The 17,814-nt window shown below is 35.8% G+C and overlaps 1 protein-coding gene across 2 annotated transcripts in view; it reads right to left on the reverse strand.

The window, feature by feature from the left end:
* Positions 1 to 17,814, reverse strand: part of LOC128983197 (lysosomal alpha-mannosidase) — a 92,252-nt gene that overhangs the window by 12,923 nt on the left and 61,515 nt on the right. For both annotated transcript variants that reach the window (XM_054402392.1, XM_054402391.1), the window contains exons 10-14: positions 17,330 to 17,532; positions 16,297 to 16,511; positions 7,394 to 7,616; positions 6,861 to 6,978; positions 2,521 to 2,794 (exon numbers count right to left, since the gene is read on the reverse strand). In XM_054402392.1, the coding sequence (XP_054258367.1) occupies positions 2,521 to 2,794; positions 6,861 to 6,978; positions 7,394 to 7,616; positions 16,297 to 16,511; positions 17,330 to 17,532 (1,033 nt within the window). The remainder of the gene's footprint in view (positions 1 to 2,520; positions 2,795 to 6,860; positions 6,979 to 7,393; positions 7,617 to 16,296; positions 16,512 to 17,329; positions 17,533 to 17,814) is intronic.

Below are 17,814 nucleotides of genomic sequence, written 5' to 3' on the forward strand. Positions count from 1 at the left end.
AAACAAGAGAATCATAAGGTATTTCTGAACTTTCTATACTTTTCTTTTAAACGATTTTAAACCATTCCTATGATTTTAATAAACAAGAAAATGCCGTTAAAACATTTTTTTAAGGCCCGGAATTCACTGCAAATCGAGAAAATATACTGAACTACTTTCTCAATGCGTGGAGCATAAACAAGGAGCGGAGGGATACGGACCGGTGACTACTTTCTTGGGAACCTATTTGTGTTGCCAGCTGATTAGAAACAGCCAATGTTAGAAATCAGGATTTAATAAGCGATATATCGAACCGCATCGAAATCGGTATTTAATCCGATAATACCTCATAGGTTATATTATGTTTAATTACATCGACGGTACAGTAAGTTATTACACTTATTGATAAAACGCAGATTGATTACTGATTTAGGCATGTGGGGAGGTAGGTCGGGGTTTATGAGTATTCGTGACTACATTAAGTGTTTTGAAGTAAGGTTAGATTAGGAAGGTATAGTGTAGGTTATAGGTAGGCGATCGGGTTGTTTATTTGTGTTGCACCATATAATTTTTTAACTTTTGGAATGGAATAGTTGGTTAAGGTTAAACGGGGAAACGATTTCAAAAATGCTTGCATATGGTCTTAACTTAACAAACCATCTACAGTATTCTAGCTTTGACTTTATATAAAGTCAATGATTCTAGCAAATTATTACATACTGACCAAAAGAAAATAGAACATTTGGATTTGTACCTTTGACCATAGCAAAACTAACATATAATTATGGAATGTGAAAAGTTGTATATCATTATATACTATTCTGTAATATTAATAATTGTTCGGCAAATCCTCATTTTAATGGCTCTGCTGAAAATGGAATCTGCATTTTGTGAAACAGTAATTTGGTAACAATTCAGTTATTTCAAATGTTGATAACAGTAGCCCATCCTAAACAAATACTGTTATTTGATTGCCAAGCCACGGACTATACATACGTCCAGTTACAACCGTTGATAAGTAAACCTGGGCTTATAGAAGTACACTTTTAACCACGGTATGGATAATTGTCTAGGCCTGTCCAGAAGTAGGCTACTAATTTCTAATTATATTATCTACATTGTATATTTAAGGCATGTCTTCCCTACTTATTATATTATTCTGTTTTCACTTAAATCAGCTGAATGCGATGTTTACTTATTACTTATGTTTATGGTTTAGGCCTACATTTCAGCCATTTTATGTTGCACGGTTGAATTTAAATGTCAAATTTCCCCTCCTGTTGTTATACTTTAATACTCGTTTTTTTATAGTTACTGTTTTTTATATACAATACTTTAACCGATTGTAAGGGTGAAAAATGTAGCCCAATGTTTTTTTGTTGTAGGCTACAGTTGCATTTGAATGTTAAATTACATTTCTCATTTTTATACTTTACTTTTTGGATGTTAATATCAGATTCCAACTACTGTAATATTTTCCTGGTCAAAACTACCATAATGCACTTCTCGAAGAGGTAAATTTGAGTTATTATAATTTTAATCTTTAAAACCAGCATTAGTAAATAAATCTATTGACCTTTTTACATTTAGTTACTTATACAAATATCAAATCACGTTTGTTCCGCTCAACTGGCTTTCACCTCTCTGAAAGCAACCCTAGTAATCTGTATTTAAAATCACAAATCTTTGACATTATTTATTTTAAACAAAACAGATGATCAACAAATCAAACAAATCATCTACTTCAAGTGAATAATGTTGTTACACAAAAATAGGTTACACAACCAATAACTTGATTCTTTTTTACTTGTGGGTGTATTTTGAGTTTGCAGTTATGAAATCACCAAGCCAAGTAACTTCAATTAAATATCAGCACTGTTCTTACCCAGACCAATTTCCAGTCATGAGCAACTATATTATGTTGTTTTAAGTAAGGCTATGTCTTATAATGGGTTACACATATTCATTATTGGTCATTTTAACGAGGGTTAATCTTCCTGAAGGTAACTTCAAGACTAAAATCGTAGTATTCATGGAAGTGCTTTTATGGTTAAAATATTGTTTTTTTAGTGTTTATTTTTAAAAGTATTTCTTCAAGCAGCATCTTTATGACCCTCAAAATATGCCACATAGCAGGTTCTACATAGGCCTATTGGTTTGATATGATAAAAAGTTTTGTTACATGTATTTTTAAAAATCTTTAAAAATAACTACCCTATAACATACTTGAACACTTATTAATTTACTAAATAAAATACAAATACAGCTAGAAAATGGTTGGACTGCTTCTCTTCTATGGATTTATTATTACTGTTTTTAATTTTTGACGTTGAGCCAACATATAAGTAACACGATGAATTTGTTTTCTAAATTCATATGTAATTTTGTGGGGCATTGAGCCGCACAGGTTCACTAGTAGCTTTAAATTCGCTAAAACAGTCACAATGTATTTTAAAGTCTTCTATATATAAATTATAAAGCTTTTTACAGCTTTCCAACATAAAAACAAAATGACCATTATAAACAGTATTGAATGCTGACCATGAGCTCAATATCGCCATTGTGCATGCTGGTGCCACCCTGGGAGCGGTCTGTGATGATGGAGAACCTCGTAAGAGGGTCTTGCACACTGATCCTAGTGTTGACTGGGTAGTAGTTGCCGGCTAAAGGCTCCTCCAGCTTTACTGTGTATGTCGGTCTCTCGTCCATCACCCTCCGCAGCATCTCTCGGCCATTGGAGTCTGTGTAGAAGGTGGAGTTGGTGTCCATCCCGTACACACTGTACTTGGTCACAACCTCCTTGCCACGTTTGTCACTGACACAAACAACGGACTCAGAACTTGTTGTATTGTGAATAGAGTTATGCCATCAGTCTGAATTCTATGTGGAGTTTGTCTAGAAAGAATATTCTTTTCTAAAGATTTCTAAGACTGAAATTGAAAAAATATCACTTTAGTTCAACCAACTAAATAAGTTTTGGATAATAGTACTGTAGTACTAGATAACAGTTTCTATGATTAATAATTAGATGTGCAGGAAGAATATTCCACGGAACTTTTAGCTGTTTTGTGGACATTTGGACCACTATAAAAAAGGTAGTAAATTCCCCTTGGTAAACAAATTTAAATTTTCTGACTATAGTGGGCATCCATATATATTTTGCCACATCTATAAGCCTAATGGATACTGTTCTGGAGCCATCAAACTATCAAGTAAATCATGCCAAGCTTTAGGTGATGTTAACATGCCACCTATGGTAATAAGCTTCTTTTCTAAAGGGAGAAATGTGTTAAACAACAAACAACTAATCTTGGTGAGTAAACAAGCTAAGCATCTTACTCTGGTCAACTGCAACCTTGCAATTTACCATACAATACTCCTACTCCCATAAGGTTGTCTACGTTAAATATTAGTTGATATATACAGAGTGTTTCAAACTCTCTCCTGAAACTCCGTGGTCAAACTCCTTATGTGAAAACAAAAAATATCATACAAACATACATATGCCCTATTTCGCTTCGTTTTCCGTCCATCAGTGTGAATATATTTTTTACATAACATCCCATAACTCTTGAACCACTTGAGGTACCAGCTTCAAGAATGACAGAATGATAGAATGATATTTATTGGCACAAAACGTACAGAATATTACAGAATGTATGTACAGGTGCTTCGTCATAAATAAAATTGTCCTTAAAAAATACAAGTCGTCTCTTTCCTTCTAGGTTAAATACATTTTAAAACCGTTAACAAAAAATAGACTATGTTTATAAATACTAATAAAATTCAACAGTTTAATATACCAAAGGGAAAATTCAACAGTAATTATAACAGAGGACAAAACTAAGCTTACAACTAATTAACATCATCTTAATTTAAATAAACAATATAAAACATTTAAGTATCAACAAGGTTTTAACGCAGATTTTTGTTCAGTCAAAGCTATGGTAAGTAGGCATCCAAGACTATCATATCACATTTCAGAATCATTCAAAATGTCGTTAACTTTGTAATAGGCCTTTCTAATCAACAAGCTTTTCACCTTCTCTGAAAATTGTGTTGGGTTGAGGGTGTACCTCTTCATAGGGTTAGGCAATTTATTATAAAGTTTCATTCCCATAGAGTAAATGCTTTTCTCTAAAGTTGTTGTGGAATGATGAGGGTACACAAGTAAGTTTTTGTTTCTTGTACTATAACTGTGGCTGGTTTTTTCTTGAGAGTACCACAATAAATTGTTTCTGAAGTGACAAAGTACCTCGTGGATGTACATACTTGGTACTGTCATTAATTTAAAACTTTTAAAAATACCTTTACATGAGGTTCTGGGTTTTTTTAATGTCCTAATTCTTAGAATTTTTTTCTGTGCTTTTAAAATATTACTTACTAATTCTGATGAGTCCCATAACATTTTTCCATATTTTACTAATGGGTATAAATAGCCATAGTATAAAGTTAATTTTGTCTTCATACTGGTACAGTGGGTGAGGCAACTCATGTTGAAGCATATTGAATTTAATCATTTACCTAACTGCATTATGTGTTCTTGCCATTTACGATTTTCATCACAGATCACATCTAAATAATTTTACAGATCTCTGGCTTTCTATATACAGTAATAATGGTTCCTATTGCTAGCCTTAGTACACCCTCTCTATTTTGAGTATTTCTAAAATGTATTATATTGGTTTTTTGGCAGCATTTAACAAAAGCCCATTTACCAATGCTCTAATTATTTTATAGTAGTTTCTTATGTAGTTTTCAACTCCTTTAAGCACATTTTATTTATTACAGCTGTAGTGTCATCTGCAAACATTACTATCTCAAACTTTGTACGTGTATGATGACTAATAGGAACTCATTTTTCTCAATGCAGTAGGTTTCTACTTTGTATAATTTCAAAATTGCAGCCATTTTTATTAAAAGCATAATAACTCATACCTCATAGGATTTATAAATACATCCGCCGCAGCAAACATAAGTAACGTAGGTTTACACGTTTGTACCAAAGTTCATCGAAATCGGATCATTTTTGCTCGAATTATCGTGCTAATGGACACATATATATGTTTATGAATTTGAACGGATGGTGTTTTTAGCTTCTAGGGACATCAAAATGAAAAAGTAAATCAGTCCTGATGGGTCCAAGTCTTACCATGAAACCTACGGTAATATCCTATTGCCTATATGGGAAATTCGCTAATATTCTCTATATGGGAAATTCGCTAAAAGGTTACAAATGACAGAAAGGATGGAAACTTAATTCATTTGACAGATATGTAAAATTTGTATAGGGTCATAACACAAAAAAACAAAAAAAATCATGTTTATAAAGGTCTGCTTATTTATTAAATTTTCCTAAATTAAATTTGTAGTTTTAGCTTCAGAAAATTTATTTTTCTCTGTTACTTGTGTTATAACCCTATAAAAGTTGTACATTTCGGGAAAGTGAATTAAATTTTCATCATTTTTGTCATTTGTAACTTTTTATAAATCTTATTGCTTTGAAAAATAAAAATGGCTGCAATTTTGAAATCATAAAAGTAGAAACTTGATACTATGCAAAAACATAGTTTCTATTAGTCATTGTACACATACCAAGTTTTTAAGTTAGTGCCTCAATCGGTTCCAAAGCTATGGGAAGTTATGCAAAAAGTACGTACACACTAACAGACAGACAACAAAGCGAGATAGGGCATATGTTTATATAATATTTTTTGTTTGTTACCTAAAGCCCTGTACACACCAGAGAGATACTTTATCGCTGGAGTGGCGCGATACTATTCCTAGAATTTCATCTGCGATACTTGGGTGATAATATCGCAGCGGAAACAAGTGCTTCCACACCAGAGCGGGAACGGGATGCGCAGGAAAGCCAGTACACCTCAATAAACAATAAAATAGCTAAATTATATGAACACAAAACATAATTACGTAGGCTTGGCTCATTAAATATTTTACAGTACCTATATCTTCGAAGAACGGTTTGGGTTTGGTCCTAGTGATTTTTGGTCAAAGTGGTTGGTTTGTCAAAGTGATTTTTGGGACCAGCAAAACTTTTGATACTTACCAGAAGTATTCAGTGTTTTTCCGGTGTCTTCCCAGATCTTGTCCTTCTTCCTTATGTTCTTATAATCCTTGTGATTCAAATCATAGTGCACCGGTTATGTATAAACAACTTCAAGTAAATGTTTGGTGATACACGACATGTTGTTGTTTTTAAACGTGCAGAGAACAGACAAAACGACAAAACTGAGTAGTTCCTAGTTTGGCCACATTGGTATCGCCGTGATACAGCACTGCAAACAGTGCATGCAGCGTTACCGCGATACTATCGCTAAGGTATCGCATTTGTCTTGGTATCGCATATCGCGGTTCGCTATGGTGTGTGCGGCTCCATAAGCCGCCATGGTATCGCACGGACCACTGGTATCGCAAGAGAATTTCCAAGAAAAAGTATTGCGCCCGCTCCAGTATCGCTCTGGTGTGTGCAGGGCTTAGGAACATGCCCAAGGAGTTTCGGGAGAGAGTTTCGCCCGAAGGATACCAACACCCTGTATAGGATCATTGATAAAATGGACTCATAATGGTAAACCGAATGGTAACCTTTAGGAAGACCAAGGGTGGAGGGATCAAGTGCTGAAGGATGTAAGAAGGTTAGGAACAAGAGAGGAAATGACAGAAGATAGAGAAGAATGGAGGGGTATTATTGGCAAGGCTAAAAAGCATCTTGGGTTTACATGGCCACAGCAGTAAGTATATACGATAAATTTTTTATATAATTTATTATATACTTACTTACCATGCGATGCACATTTTTAAAAGCATTACATTTAACTTATAGATGTACTTTTATTATTTATCCATGTGTGCTCAGTGCTCACCTCGTAGGGATAGGTCCCACCATCCAGATGAACTCCAAGTGGTTCTCTCCCTTGTATGCTCGGATCACCTGGCTGACCCAGCTAGAGAACTGCTGATGCAATTCTTCTACGATCTCCCCTATATATGGCAGACAAAACTTAAGTCAGTGGATGAAAGTAACACAAAAAGGTTATTGATTTTAAATTATATGTGCCCTATTGTATGATACAATTTTATCAAAGAGGCATGACTGCGCAAAAAGACTTTCAGGTTCAGTCGTTGGAAAAGTCCAGACATCCATAGGTCCAAAAGCTTCCATGCACAATTAGGAATGTTTGGAATAAAATATTTCTGTTTGTGGGAAAAACATTTTCCTACATATTAGCTGAATTTCATTATAGGCCCTTACCTTCATTGGACATTTTTACGTTAAAAGTGCCTAACGCTAATCCTTCATGCAATTGGTGACATTTAAGAGTATAAAAAGTGTTGGTTAATGCCAAAATACATTCTAAAAATACTGTAATTACCAAGAAGACAAAAACTTATTTACCTTTGTAATATTTTATAGTAGGTTGAGAGTTTATCATTATTAGTGTGCTGTTTGGACGGAAAATGTATGCTCCAGAGGACCTGTTTGCTGGTACTTCATTGTTGCCAACTGCACTCTCATAGTAGTAGAAGTTCTGTTGGAAGTCAGGACTGTCTAAAAACCCTGGGCCATGAATGGTGGTTGGCAGTCCAGTCTTGCTGTCAATGGTGACTCTCAATGAGCCCTGTAACAAGTATTGACGATTTAGCCAGGAAGACGATGATGACGCCTCGGTGCCTCGGGAGATGCCGTGCCAAGCAAAAGTGCAAGGTTAGGCGGAAATACCTGTAACACTGTTTTTATAGAGAGAGAGAGAGAGAGAGAGAAAAAAAATCTTTATTTATTACAAATTGTTTTGCAGCAATAAATACAAAAATATCACATGGGTCACAATGACCTGTGCGTGATAGAGTCCTTAACTGTCTGCTTAATCAAAATAAAAGTTCTTCACAATTCACTTAATACACATAAAAAAAGAACTAACAATAACTTGGTAAAATAATCATACAATTATATACTATACAATTACAGTTATAATAACCTAAAAAACCATATGCAACGTGCACTCAATAACTAGGGGTGCTCATTGTTTGCATTACATCCGATGAAAGCATAACTTTTTTCTTTCAAACCCAATTTTAATAAGGCGTGGATTCCGTCAAGTAAGAGTGCTGTGGAAGGTATAATTATAGATTATTGGGAGAGGGGTGAACAAACTTGCGCGGGGGGGGGGGGGCACAGAATCTTATCGCTGCCACTGATTACAAATAATTAAAAGAAGTGGCAACCCACACCTCTTGGTTGTTAAAGATACGAGGGCGGTTTTTTTAAGTAAGGGCCAGTTTCGTATATAAATCTGTAGTTGGCTTGTGCCATTTACTTGCTGTTGCATTTACATGCACTTACATCACCATTTACTTGCTTAATTTGTGAACAGAATGACACAAATTTAAGCTCTGTACATGACAGCTACAGAGCTGAATATTATGTCATTCTGTTCACAAATGATGCCAGTACATGATGATGAGCCTCGTTGCAAGGTACAAGCGAACTACAGATTTATACTCCAAACCGGCCTTTACTTCAAAAACCACCCTCTTGTATGTATTTTATACTAAACCAAAGGCTCACATATTTTTAGGGTGCAGCCTTAATCCTCAAGGAGGAAAATAACAATACAGTAGACTCCCTCTTATCCGGACTCCTCAGGACCGAGGCCAGTCCGGATAACGGTTTATCTGGTTAAGCCGACGACCCCAAAAACTCGTAAAAACGGATTGTTTAAATGCGTATTTGACTTAAATTTTGGAAAGCATTGTATTTAGACACGTGATCACTGGTCTCAAATCTTTCCCTCAAGAACGGTCGTTTCAGTACCGCTCACTTTCTAGTCCTGAGCTTCACTTTCGCCGATCTAGTCCTGTTAAACCTATGTGCTGATAAAAATTGTCCGGTTAAAGTGATGGAATTTCCGCCGAGTGAATTCCGCTTAAACAGATGTCCGGTTAAAAGGTGTCCGGATAAGAGGGAGTCTACTGTAAACTAATTTTAGTTCTCCCGCATTAGCATTAAAATTGTAGTATTCCTCTACGATCACAACGATTGCACACGATAATCTTGCAAGCACGGAGAATTCCTGAAAATCTGTTGCGATTATGGCTAAAACCTTAACATCTTCTGCAATCACAGACACATTATCAATGTCTTCAAAGATCACAGAGACATAATGGACCTTCTCTGTGATCACAGATATATCTTAAAGATGGTCTCGTATGTAAAATCCTAAACATATAAATCACGGTAAATCCTTTTGTCTAGGAGGGGGGGGGGGGGGGGTTATGACTCCTAGACATCTATATCCATCTATAATATTATAAAATTGAGGTGGTGTCTGTTTGTCTGTGTGGCTGCCACGACTAAAATACTAAACCGATACAGCCCAAATTAAGCACAAAGATGGTCCACATATCTAGGAATGTCATAGGCCTATTCACTTCCCTGAGTTCCTCCCGGGCTACCCCCCCTCAGACGTCCAAAATTTTGAGGTGAGGTTTTCAAAAGTAAATATTAATTTGCCTCCATGGGAGCATTAGAAAATTTACAATCTTTGTTTACCTTTGCGTTTACATTTCAATGTAAACAGTCAGAACTAAATGCTAAAAGCTTAAATTAGTAAATATTAAATTAAATAAGTATATTTCATAACAAGAGTAGAAATTAATTCATTAAATATTTGAGACCATGATTGAAGTGCGAGATTTATCGAGTACTTTAAATGGTCGAGGTATAGACCCACTTTCACTCGTGTTTTGAACGTTACTTTTTGCTACACTACAAAGAATAATTATTTTCTTCATTACAAAACTCATAGAACTTTTTAGTTTATGCCTTCAATTTATAGTTAATGTTTACTTTAGTTGTTGAAAATCTGTTGTGCTTTCACAATAGCACTGGGCCAGGTTGTGACAGCCAGCTCGGAACTGAACCTTCATAATAAGATCTTCAGGAGTGCTTAAACGTCAGTTCATGAGGTGTTGTATTAGTTGATGTACATAATAATGATCTTATAGAGTGAAGTGCTTCAGGAAGAACTGATTCCCAATACTTTACAGGTAAGTCTTGGGTTCTGAGAGCAAGCATAACAGAGTCTTCCATATAGTGCCATTGAATCTCTCTACTTGGCCATTCCCTCTAGGATTATAAGCAGAAGAGTAGCCTGACGCAACACCATGAGTGTGTAGGAAAAATGTTTATTCTTCTTACATTTATGACATTCCTCAGTCTGAATGAATGAATGAAGGCATACCGAAAATAATAAAAAATTCTTTCAGTTTCTCAATCACGGTACTGGAAGTCATGTGGAACAGGGGAAAGCAAATGGATATGGTGAATACTCGTCTACAACAGTTAAAATATACTTATTTCGTGTAGCACTTGGAATTGGTCCTTTAAAGTCTAAGTTCAGTCGCTCAAAAGGTGTTGTAGCTTTAACGTACCTTCATATTTACAAAACCTAGGCTTAAGTTCAGCACAAATTCGACATTGGGCTATAGTACATTGAACTTCTTCCAGTGAAAAAGGTGTCCAGTGGTAAAATCTTGTCACTCCCGGGCGACACAGACTCGTGTGGATATCATTTAAGTCTGGACGACCACAAATTGTTCCACACAATCGTGACATGGTGTCTGCAACTTCATTTTCCTTGCATGGTCGAAATAAGATTTCATACTTGAAACAAGACAGTTCTAAACGCCAACACCGTATCTTTTCATTCTTTATTTTTCCAAAATTTCTTTATTGACAAACATGAAAGAAACTGGTCTTTGGTCTGTAATGAGTAGAAATGGCCGGACAATAAGATAGTGTCTCCACTTCTTAAGATATTCTACAATTGCTTGAGCTTCTTTTTAAACAGAAGAATGGTTCTTTTCAGATGTTGATCATGTTTTCGAATAAAAAGCTACTGGACGTCCTGCTTGTGACATGGTTGAGCCGATTGCAAACTCAGATGCATTGGTCTCTGTTGGTGAAATTAAAGTTAATGAAAGAAGATTTGTTATAAACTCTATTATTTTCTTACAAACACAACACAACACTGAATTATATTTTGTAAACAACTGCATATGTAAAATGTAAAAACATATGATGGTCCATCACTAATCCAGACTAAATGAGTTGGGTTGCAATATTCAACATCCTCACCCAACTTAGCTAGGTAAAAGTCCTAGGCACTTTTGAAATTTGTGATGTTTTGGTTCACTTAGTCCTTTAGTAAAAATATCAGCAACCATGTACTCTGTGGGTTTGTAGTTCAATTTTATTTCTCCATTTTGTACTTTTTCCCGTATTTAGCTTTGCTACCGGAGCAAAAGTTTCATCGTAGTCAATGCCTGGTTTTTGTGCAAATCCTTTTGCTACCAGTTGTGCTTTTCTTCTTTCTAGCTCTCCTTTTGGTTTTAGTTTCTTCTTTAATACCATTTTACAACCAATTACATTAATTTCTTTGTTTCTATCCTTGAGCACCCAAGTTTCATTTTTTAAATGAGCTTTTATTTCCTCTTTTATTGCTTCATTCCATTCCTCTGAAGATTCGAAAGTTGAATCTTCATTGCAGGTAGCTGACATTTGATAATCTTTTGTCCAAAGAGGAGGTTTTCTTCGCCTTTTCTTTGATACCCTTATTTCATCAGTGTCTAAATGTTCATTTCAGCTTAGTGAGTCATCAGGTTGATTTTCAATATCATTTTAGCTTGGTGAATCATCAGGTTGATTTTCAATATCATCTTCGAAAATAATATCATTTTCCATTTCACTGTCATTTTCTTCTTCAAATATAGTGTCAAAATCAGACTGGTCATCATTATTTTCGCTCTGTTTGATCGAAATAATGCAAAAATCTTGATCTTTTTATCACTTTCCTTTATTTTATTTTGCTCAAGAAGATTGTAATAATTTACATCTTCATTGCTTTCATAGTACATTTTTGAAAGAACTTTTACATCTCTTGCAATTTTAACCTGCTTTTGTTGTGGCATCCAAATTCTGTATGCTTTTGAATTGCTTGCATACCCCACAAACATTCCTTGCTCCGCTTTCGGATAAAATATTTCCTTTTCTTGAAGCTTTGTTTAATAGAAATACTTTTGATCCAAATATTTTCAAGTGTCTTGCTGAAGGCTTTCTTCCAGTCCATTTTTCATAGTGCGTTAAGTGTTCAGTAGCTTTTGAAGGGCATGGATTTCTTATATAGTTAGATGTGTTAATAGCTTCAGCCCACATACATCCTGGTAGATTTGATTCTATCAGTAAACATCTTGCCATATCCAATAATGTTCTAATTTTTCTTTCAGCCAAACCATTTTGTTGCGGCGTGTATGGAACTGTTAGTCTTCGCCTTATACCATTTTCTTTCAAGAACTTGTCAAATTCACCATTACAATATTCTATGCCATTATCTGTTTGCAGAAACTTGATTTTATTCCCTGTTTGATTTTCCACCTCATATTTATATTCTTTGAAACGTTCAAAAATTTTGTCTTTTCTTTTCAAAAAATATACATAGCAGTATCTTGAATGTTCATCAATGAATGTTCCAAAATACTTATTTCCTCCAGGTGTAGTTACTTTCATAGGACCTACAATGTCAGAATGTATGACTTCTAACAAGCCTACATTATTTGCAATCTTTCTTGATTGAAATGGTGTTTGTGTCAATTTCCCTTTAATACACGTTTCACATTCTCCAATTTTGTCTTTCATGTTGAAGGTTAATCCATTCAAAGATTCATTTTTTAAAGCTGTTTTTAAGTCAACCTTGTTTACATGACCTAACTTCTTATGCCAATCTATGATCTCAGGTTCTTTTGTAAAGTTTGATTTTTCATTTACCGTTATAGATTTTGTACTTTTGACATAATAAAGACCACCTTGACGTTCTGCTGCCACAACTACATTTCCTCTTTGGTTATGGACGACAGCTTTCTCTTTTTCAAAAATCACTTTAAATCCTTTATCTGTTATTTTACTGACACTCATTAGATTTGTTGCCAAGTCTGGTACAAACAGAGTGTTATTCAAATGTATGATTTCAGAATTTTTTAAATTCCAGCGAAACCGTTCCTGTTCCAGAAACGTCAGATGTCTTTCCTTTAGAAGCAAGTTTCGAAATTCCGTTTGAATTTTTGATATCTCTGAACTGTGATTTCTCTCCACACATGTGCGATGTACATCCACTATCAATACACCAATCAGATGAAGTAGAACCTAAAATGTTCAAATTTGAAGAGAAACATTCAGCCTCTGCTTTAAAACTATTTCCCATTTGTTTGGATCTACAGTTGGTGGCTTTGTGTCCTATTTTTCCACATCTAAAACATTTAACTTTGAAACCTACTTTTGTAGTGTTGTTCTCATCTTGTTTCTTATGACAGTAAGTGTTGTGAATACCTTTCTTGGAGTTGAACTGCTTTGTTTTGCAATACAATGTATCTTCATTATTCGTACAAGTGTCTTTTGACCTAGCTTCACTCTCCTCAATTACTTTTATTTTTAAATCATTAGGAGAAGGTAAAGTGTCTCTAGACTCAATTGCTACCCGGAAATTTTCAAATGATGATGAATAAGCTGATGATTTCTTGAAGTTTGTCAACAATCTCCATAAATTTGTTGACATGATCCCTAGCATCTTCTCCATCTTTCATTTTATGAACTATTAACTGCTTTAATAATGTGGCTTTCCTTGCAGGACCTGAACTTTGGTAATTGTTCTGCAGGCAATCCCATACTTCTTTGGAAGTTTTGCAGTTTTTTACTAATTTCAATTCACTAGGTGAAATTATCAATATTAGTTCTGATTTTGCTTTAAGATCTTTAACTATCCAGGCATTCTTACCAACTTCATCCTCAGGACATTTGTTCTCCCCCCCCCCCAGATACAAATTCCATTAGGTTTTGTTGGATTAGTCTTGAATTTTCCAAGTGTCATAATTATTTCGTTTCAAAGGTTCAATTCTATAGCCAAAACTCATTTTACTTATTTTTAAGCACAGAATACTGTAAAATGATTATTTTATCATTCCAAATGGCCCATAACCTTTGTTGGTGAAATTAAAGTTAATGAAAGAAGATTGGCAGATTAACCGGTGACTTACTCACCGGTACCGCCCCGGGGCAAGAGTCTTGGTATCCCAGAACGGTTATGGACCGGATTACGGTACACATTGGATTATAATTTACACATCCACCCACTATTTGCTTTATAATATTTAAATCAAACAAACAGACTTGACCTCACGTAGTAAATTATTTGAAAATTATTCGTTTATTACGTAATATCAAATTGAACAAATTATTCACTCATTACGTAATATAACCTATAAAACTGATGAAAATTATTCGATGGACACGCCATCTTGCCGTAGCTGCAAGCTGTTGTCCAAGAAACTGACCAATCAGAGGCCGCCGGTGTATTATGCACCGTACAATTTCTCCGGTGAATAAATCTTGCACCGGTGGAGGAAAAAGTGGAAATAGCTGTCTGCTAGGTTAACTCACCGGTCTCCCAGAACGACACATTTTTTGCACCGGTGCGGCACCGGTGCACCGGTACATGTTCCCAGAACGCGCTCATTGATTATGGAAATAAAGAAAGATTCTATAACTGTAAGTTATGAAAATTGTGTTATTGATATATTTTGATGTAAACAGTAGGACAGTCATACTTTTTTGTGTAAATTTGGTGGCTTTTTGTTTATAAATTCGAACTACTTAACTGATGTTTGGATTAGGCGGTATAGTACATATTCTCTTTGCGAAGCACGGGAACAGCAGCTAGTCAGGGCCAGTTCTAGGAATTTTTCAGAGTTAAGAGAACACCCGAATCAGCGCCACCTAGAATTCCCCCCCCCCCCTCCCACCATTAACATAACTTAACCCTATTTGTGAAATTTGTTGGGAAGTACTTTTTTATAAGTTTAGGTTAGAAGAATACTTGCAATAAAAGACTTTTTTCAACTACTGTTTATTATTCACAGAAATTTAACATTTTTACACTTTTACTCATCAAAGACACTTTGGCAAAACCCCAAGTTAACAAGTTATTTCTAAATGTGAAATCATTTTGTACAGGATAACTTGGATACGATATAAGTTTTTATAAAGCATATTACAATGGTAAACAGGCGTAGGTAGATGACAAGAGTGGAATTTTTAATTTAATACATTAAATATGTAGAAAACATGATAAACCAAATTGAAGTATTACCTTGACAAAAAGAATACAGAATGTTCAATTAAAAGTGCAATACAACGTACTGCTCTGCTCTAGGAGGGGAAGAAGGGAGGGGGAAGTTTCTTGTTGTGAAAAGTGGCGCTGCACGCTTATCTCGACCATGAGTCATGAAATGAAACCCACAGGCGCCGCGCTGTACGCTGCCGAGCGTCAGCTGACTACAAATCGAGACTGCAATCAATGCCTTGAGTCCTTGAGTTGAAGTGCTGTACAAGTATACACATTTTTCAAGTGCTGTTGGTACAAACAGAATAAATGCCTTTGGTGTGGTGCTTTGGATACTTGAACTCTGAGCGAAAAAAAAAACAAAATTAAGTTGTTCACTTGTCATTTAAGCTGTTTCCAATTTTGTCTTCTGAAAAAAAAATTGTGTCCCGTTGGCACCACTTTTTCGTGGCGCCATACGCAACCGCGCAGTTCGTGTATGGGTTAAACCGGCCCTGCAGCTAGTAGTTCCTGTAATAGTTCCTATAATTTAACTAGTGTTAAGAAAAAAATTACGAACTTAGTACAATTTTTATAATTTATAGAAATGTAATCACTATTTTTTCCTTGTTAAAGCATTAGTATTTTTATTGTTCTTTGTTGCATGTGTTTTTTGTTTGTTTAAAAGTAAAAAAAATAAAAATAAATTGCTCTGTAATTTTTGTAAGCTTGTATTCCATGATTATTTATTGTATTTGTGTATTGTTATCAACAGTGAATAAACTCTGCCAGTAACAACATTGTAAAATTGCATGTACCTAAAGATTTCCTTGCACGTGCGTGTGCACAAGAGGATGTGAAATATTTAGCTTGATGTTGCATGAAATAAAGATTTTTGAATTGAACTCCCAAAACCACTATAACAATATAATCTATAAGCACTAATCTTAAGCACTATAATCTAATATAAATTAGATAATTTGGCTCCATCACAAGCTTGTTTTTACAATTGGTAAACTGGGTGAATATAGTAACTGAATACAATTCCCTCCTAAAGTTCCTAATTGAGGTACCTCAGTTTTCTAATTATTAAAACAATTTTTTAAATATGAATTCTTCTAACATTGAAGATATATGATAAGTTTTGTACCTTGTGCCCTACAGTAAACTGTCTGCCATTGGTCCTCTCTGGTATAATGTTGGGCGAGACCAGAGTGTTGCTGGGTGAGACGTAATATGATCGGAAGCCCAGAGGAGGAAGATCCACAACTCTGAACACAAGCTCTACGCTGGCATCACTGAACCTGCCTGGCACGTTGACCACTGGTTCTGGCACTGGCACTATCTGAACCGGTATACTTTGGCCTGTAACATGTGAAGATAGAACACAAGCTCTACGCTGGCATTTCTGAACCTGCCCGGAACATTAACCAATGCTTCTGGCACTGGCACTATCTGAACCGGTTTACTCTGGCCTGTAACAAGTGGAGATAGAACACAAGCTCTACGCTGGCATCTCTGAACCTGCCCGGCACATTAACCAATGCTTCTGGCACTGGCACTATCTGAACTGGTATACTCTGGCCTGTAACATGTGGAGATAGAACACAAGCTCTACGCTGGCATCTCTGAACCTGCCCGGCACATTAACCAATGCTTCTGGCACTGGCACTATCTGAACCGGTATACTATGGCCTGTAAAATGTGAAGATAGAACACAAGCTCTACGCTGGCATCTCTGAACCTGCCCGGCACATTAACCAATGCTTCTGGCACTGGCACTATCTGAACCGGTATACTATGGCCTGTAACATGTGGAGATAGAACACAAGCTCTACGCTGGCATCTCTGAACCTGCCCGGCACATTAACCAATGCTTCTGGCACTGGAACTATCTGAACCGGTATACTCTGGCCTGTAACATGTGGAGATAGAACACAAGCTCTAGGCTGGCATCTCTGAACCTGCCCGGCACATTAACCAATGCTTCTGGCACTGGAACTATCTGAACCGGTATACTCTGGCCTGTAACATGTGGAGATAGAACACAAGCTCTAGGCTGGCATCTATTGAAGAAAACACACAAAAACATAGAGAAATTGAATGGCATGTAATATTACATACATCAATTCATTTCTAGTCTCTGTCTCAAAGATATAAAAATAACCAGAATTTGACGATACCTTGAGGATCTTGAACGGTGTATGCATGGCCATCTCCAGACACTGGCAGTCGGATGTAGCGGGACACGTTGCGACTCAAGGGGTTGTACAGGGTCACGACAAACGTATTGTGTGACTCTGAAGTCTCACACTGACTGATGTTGAACAGCATACAACTGTTAAGTACCACCGGGGGAGTGGATGCTGTCTTGGCCATCAACTTGCTGAACAGAGACAAATGTATACACTCCTCTGTAGCACATACAGTAGCTTTTAATCTTATACTATTCATGAGACTACCTGGTATCTTATAGTTATAGAGCTATAGACACTGTGCACATTCAATTAGTCATAATTTGGAAAGGCGGTATTATTAAAATAAGTCTAAGCTGAAAAACATAGCTAAGACTTATGCTACACATTACATCAGTACAAATTTTGATACAGTTTTTCTTTACTTAACTGTTTGATGTATCAATTTTAACTGTTTATAATCAGGTTACTGT

Source organism: Macrosteles quadrilineatus, unplaced genomic scaffold (genome assembly GCF_028750875.1).
Source record: "Macrosteles quadrilineatus isolate MER2022 unplaced genomic scaffold, UCM_ALF_1.0 Scaffold_1__1_contigs__length_201487025, whole genome shotgun sequence".
NCBI lineage: Eukaryota > Metazoa > Arthropoda > Insecta > Hemiptera > Cicadellidae > Macrosteles > Macrosteles quadrilineatus.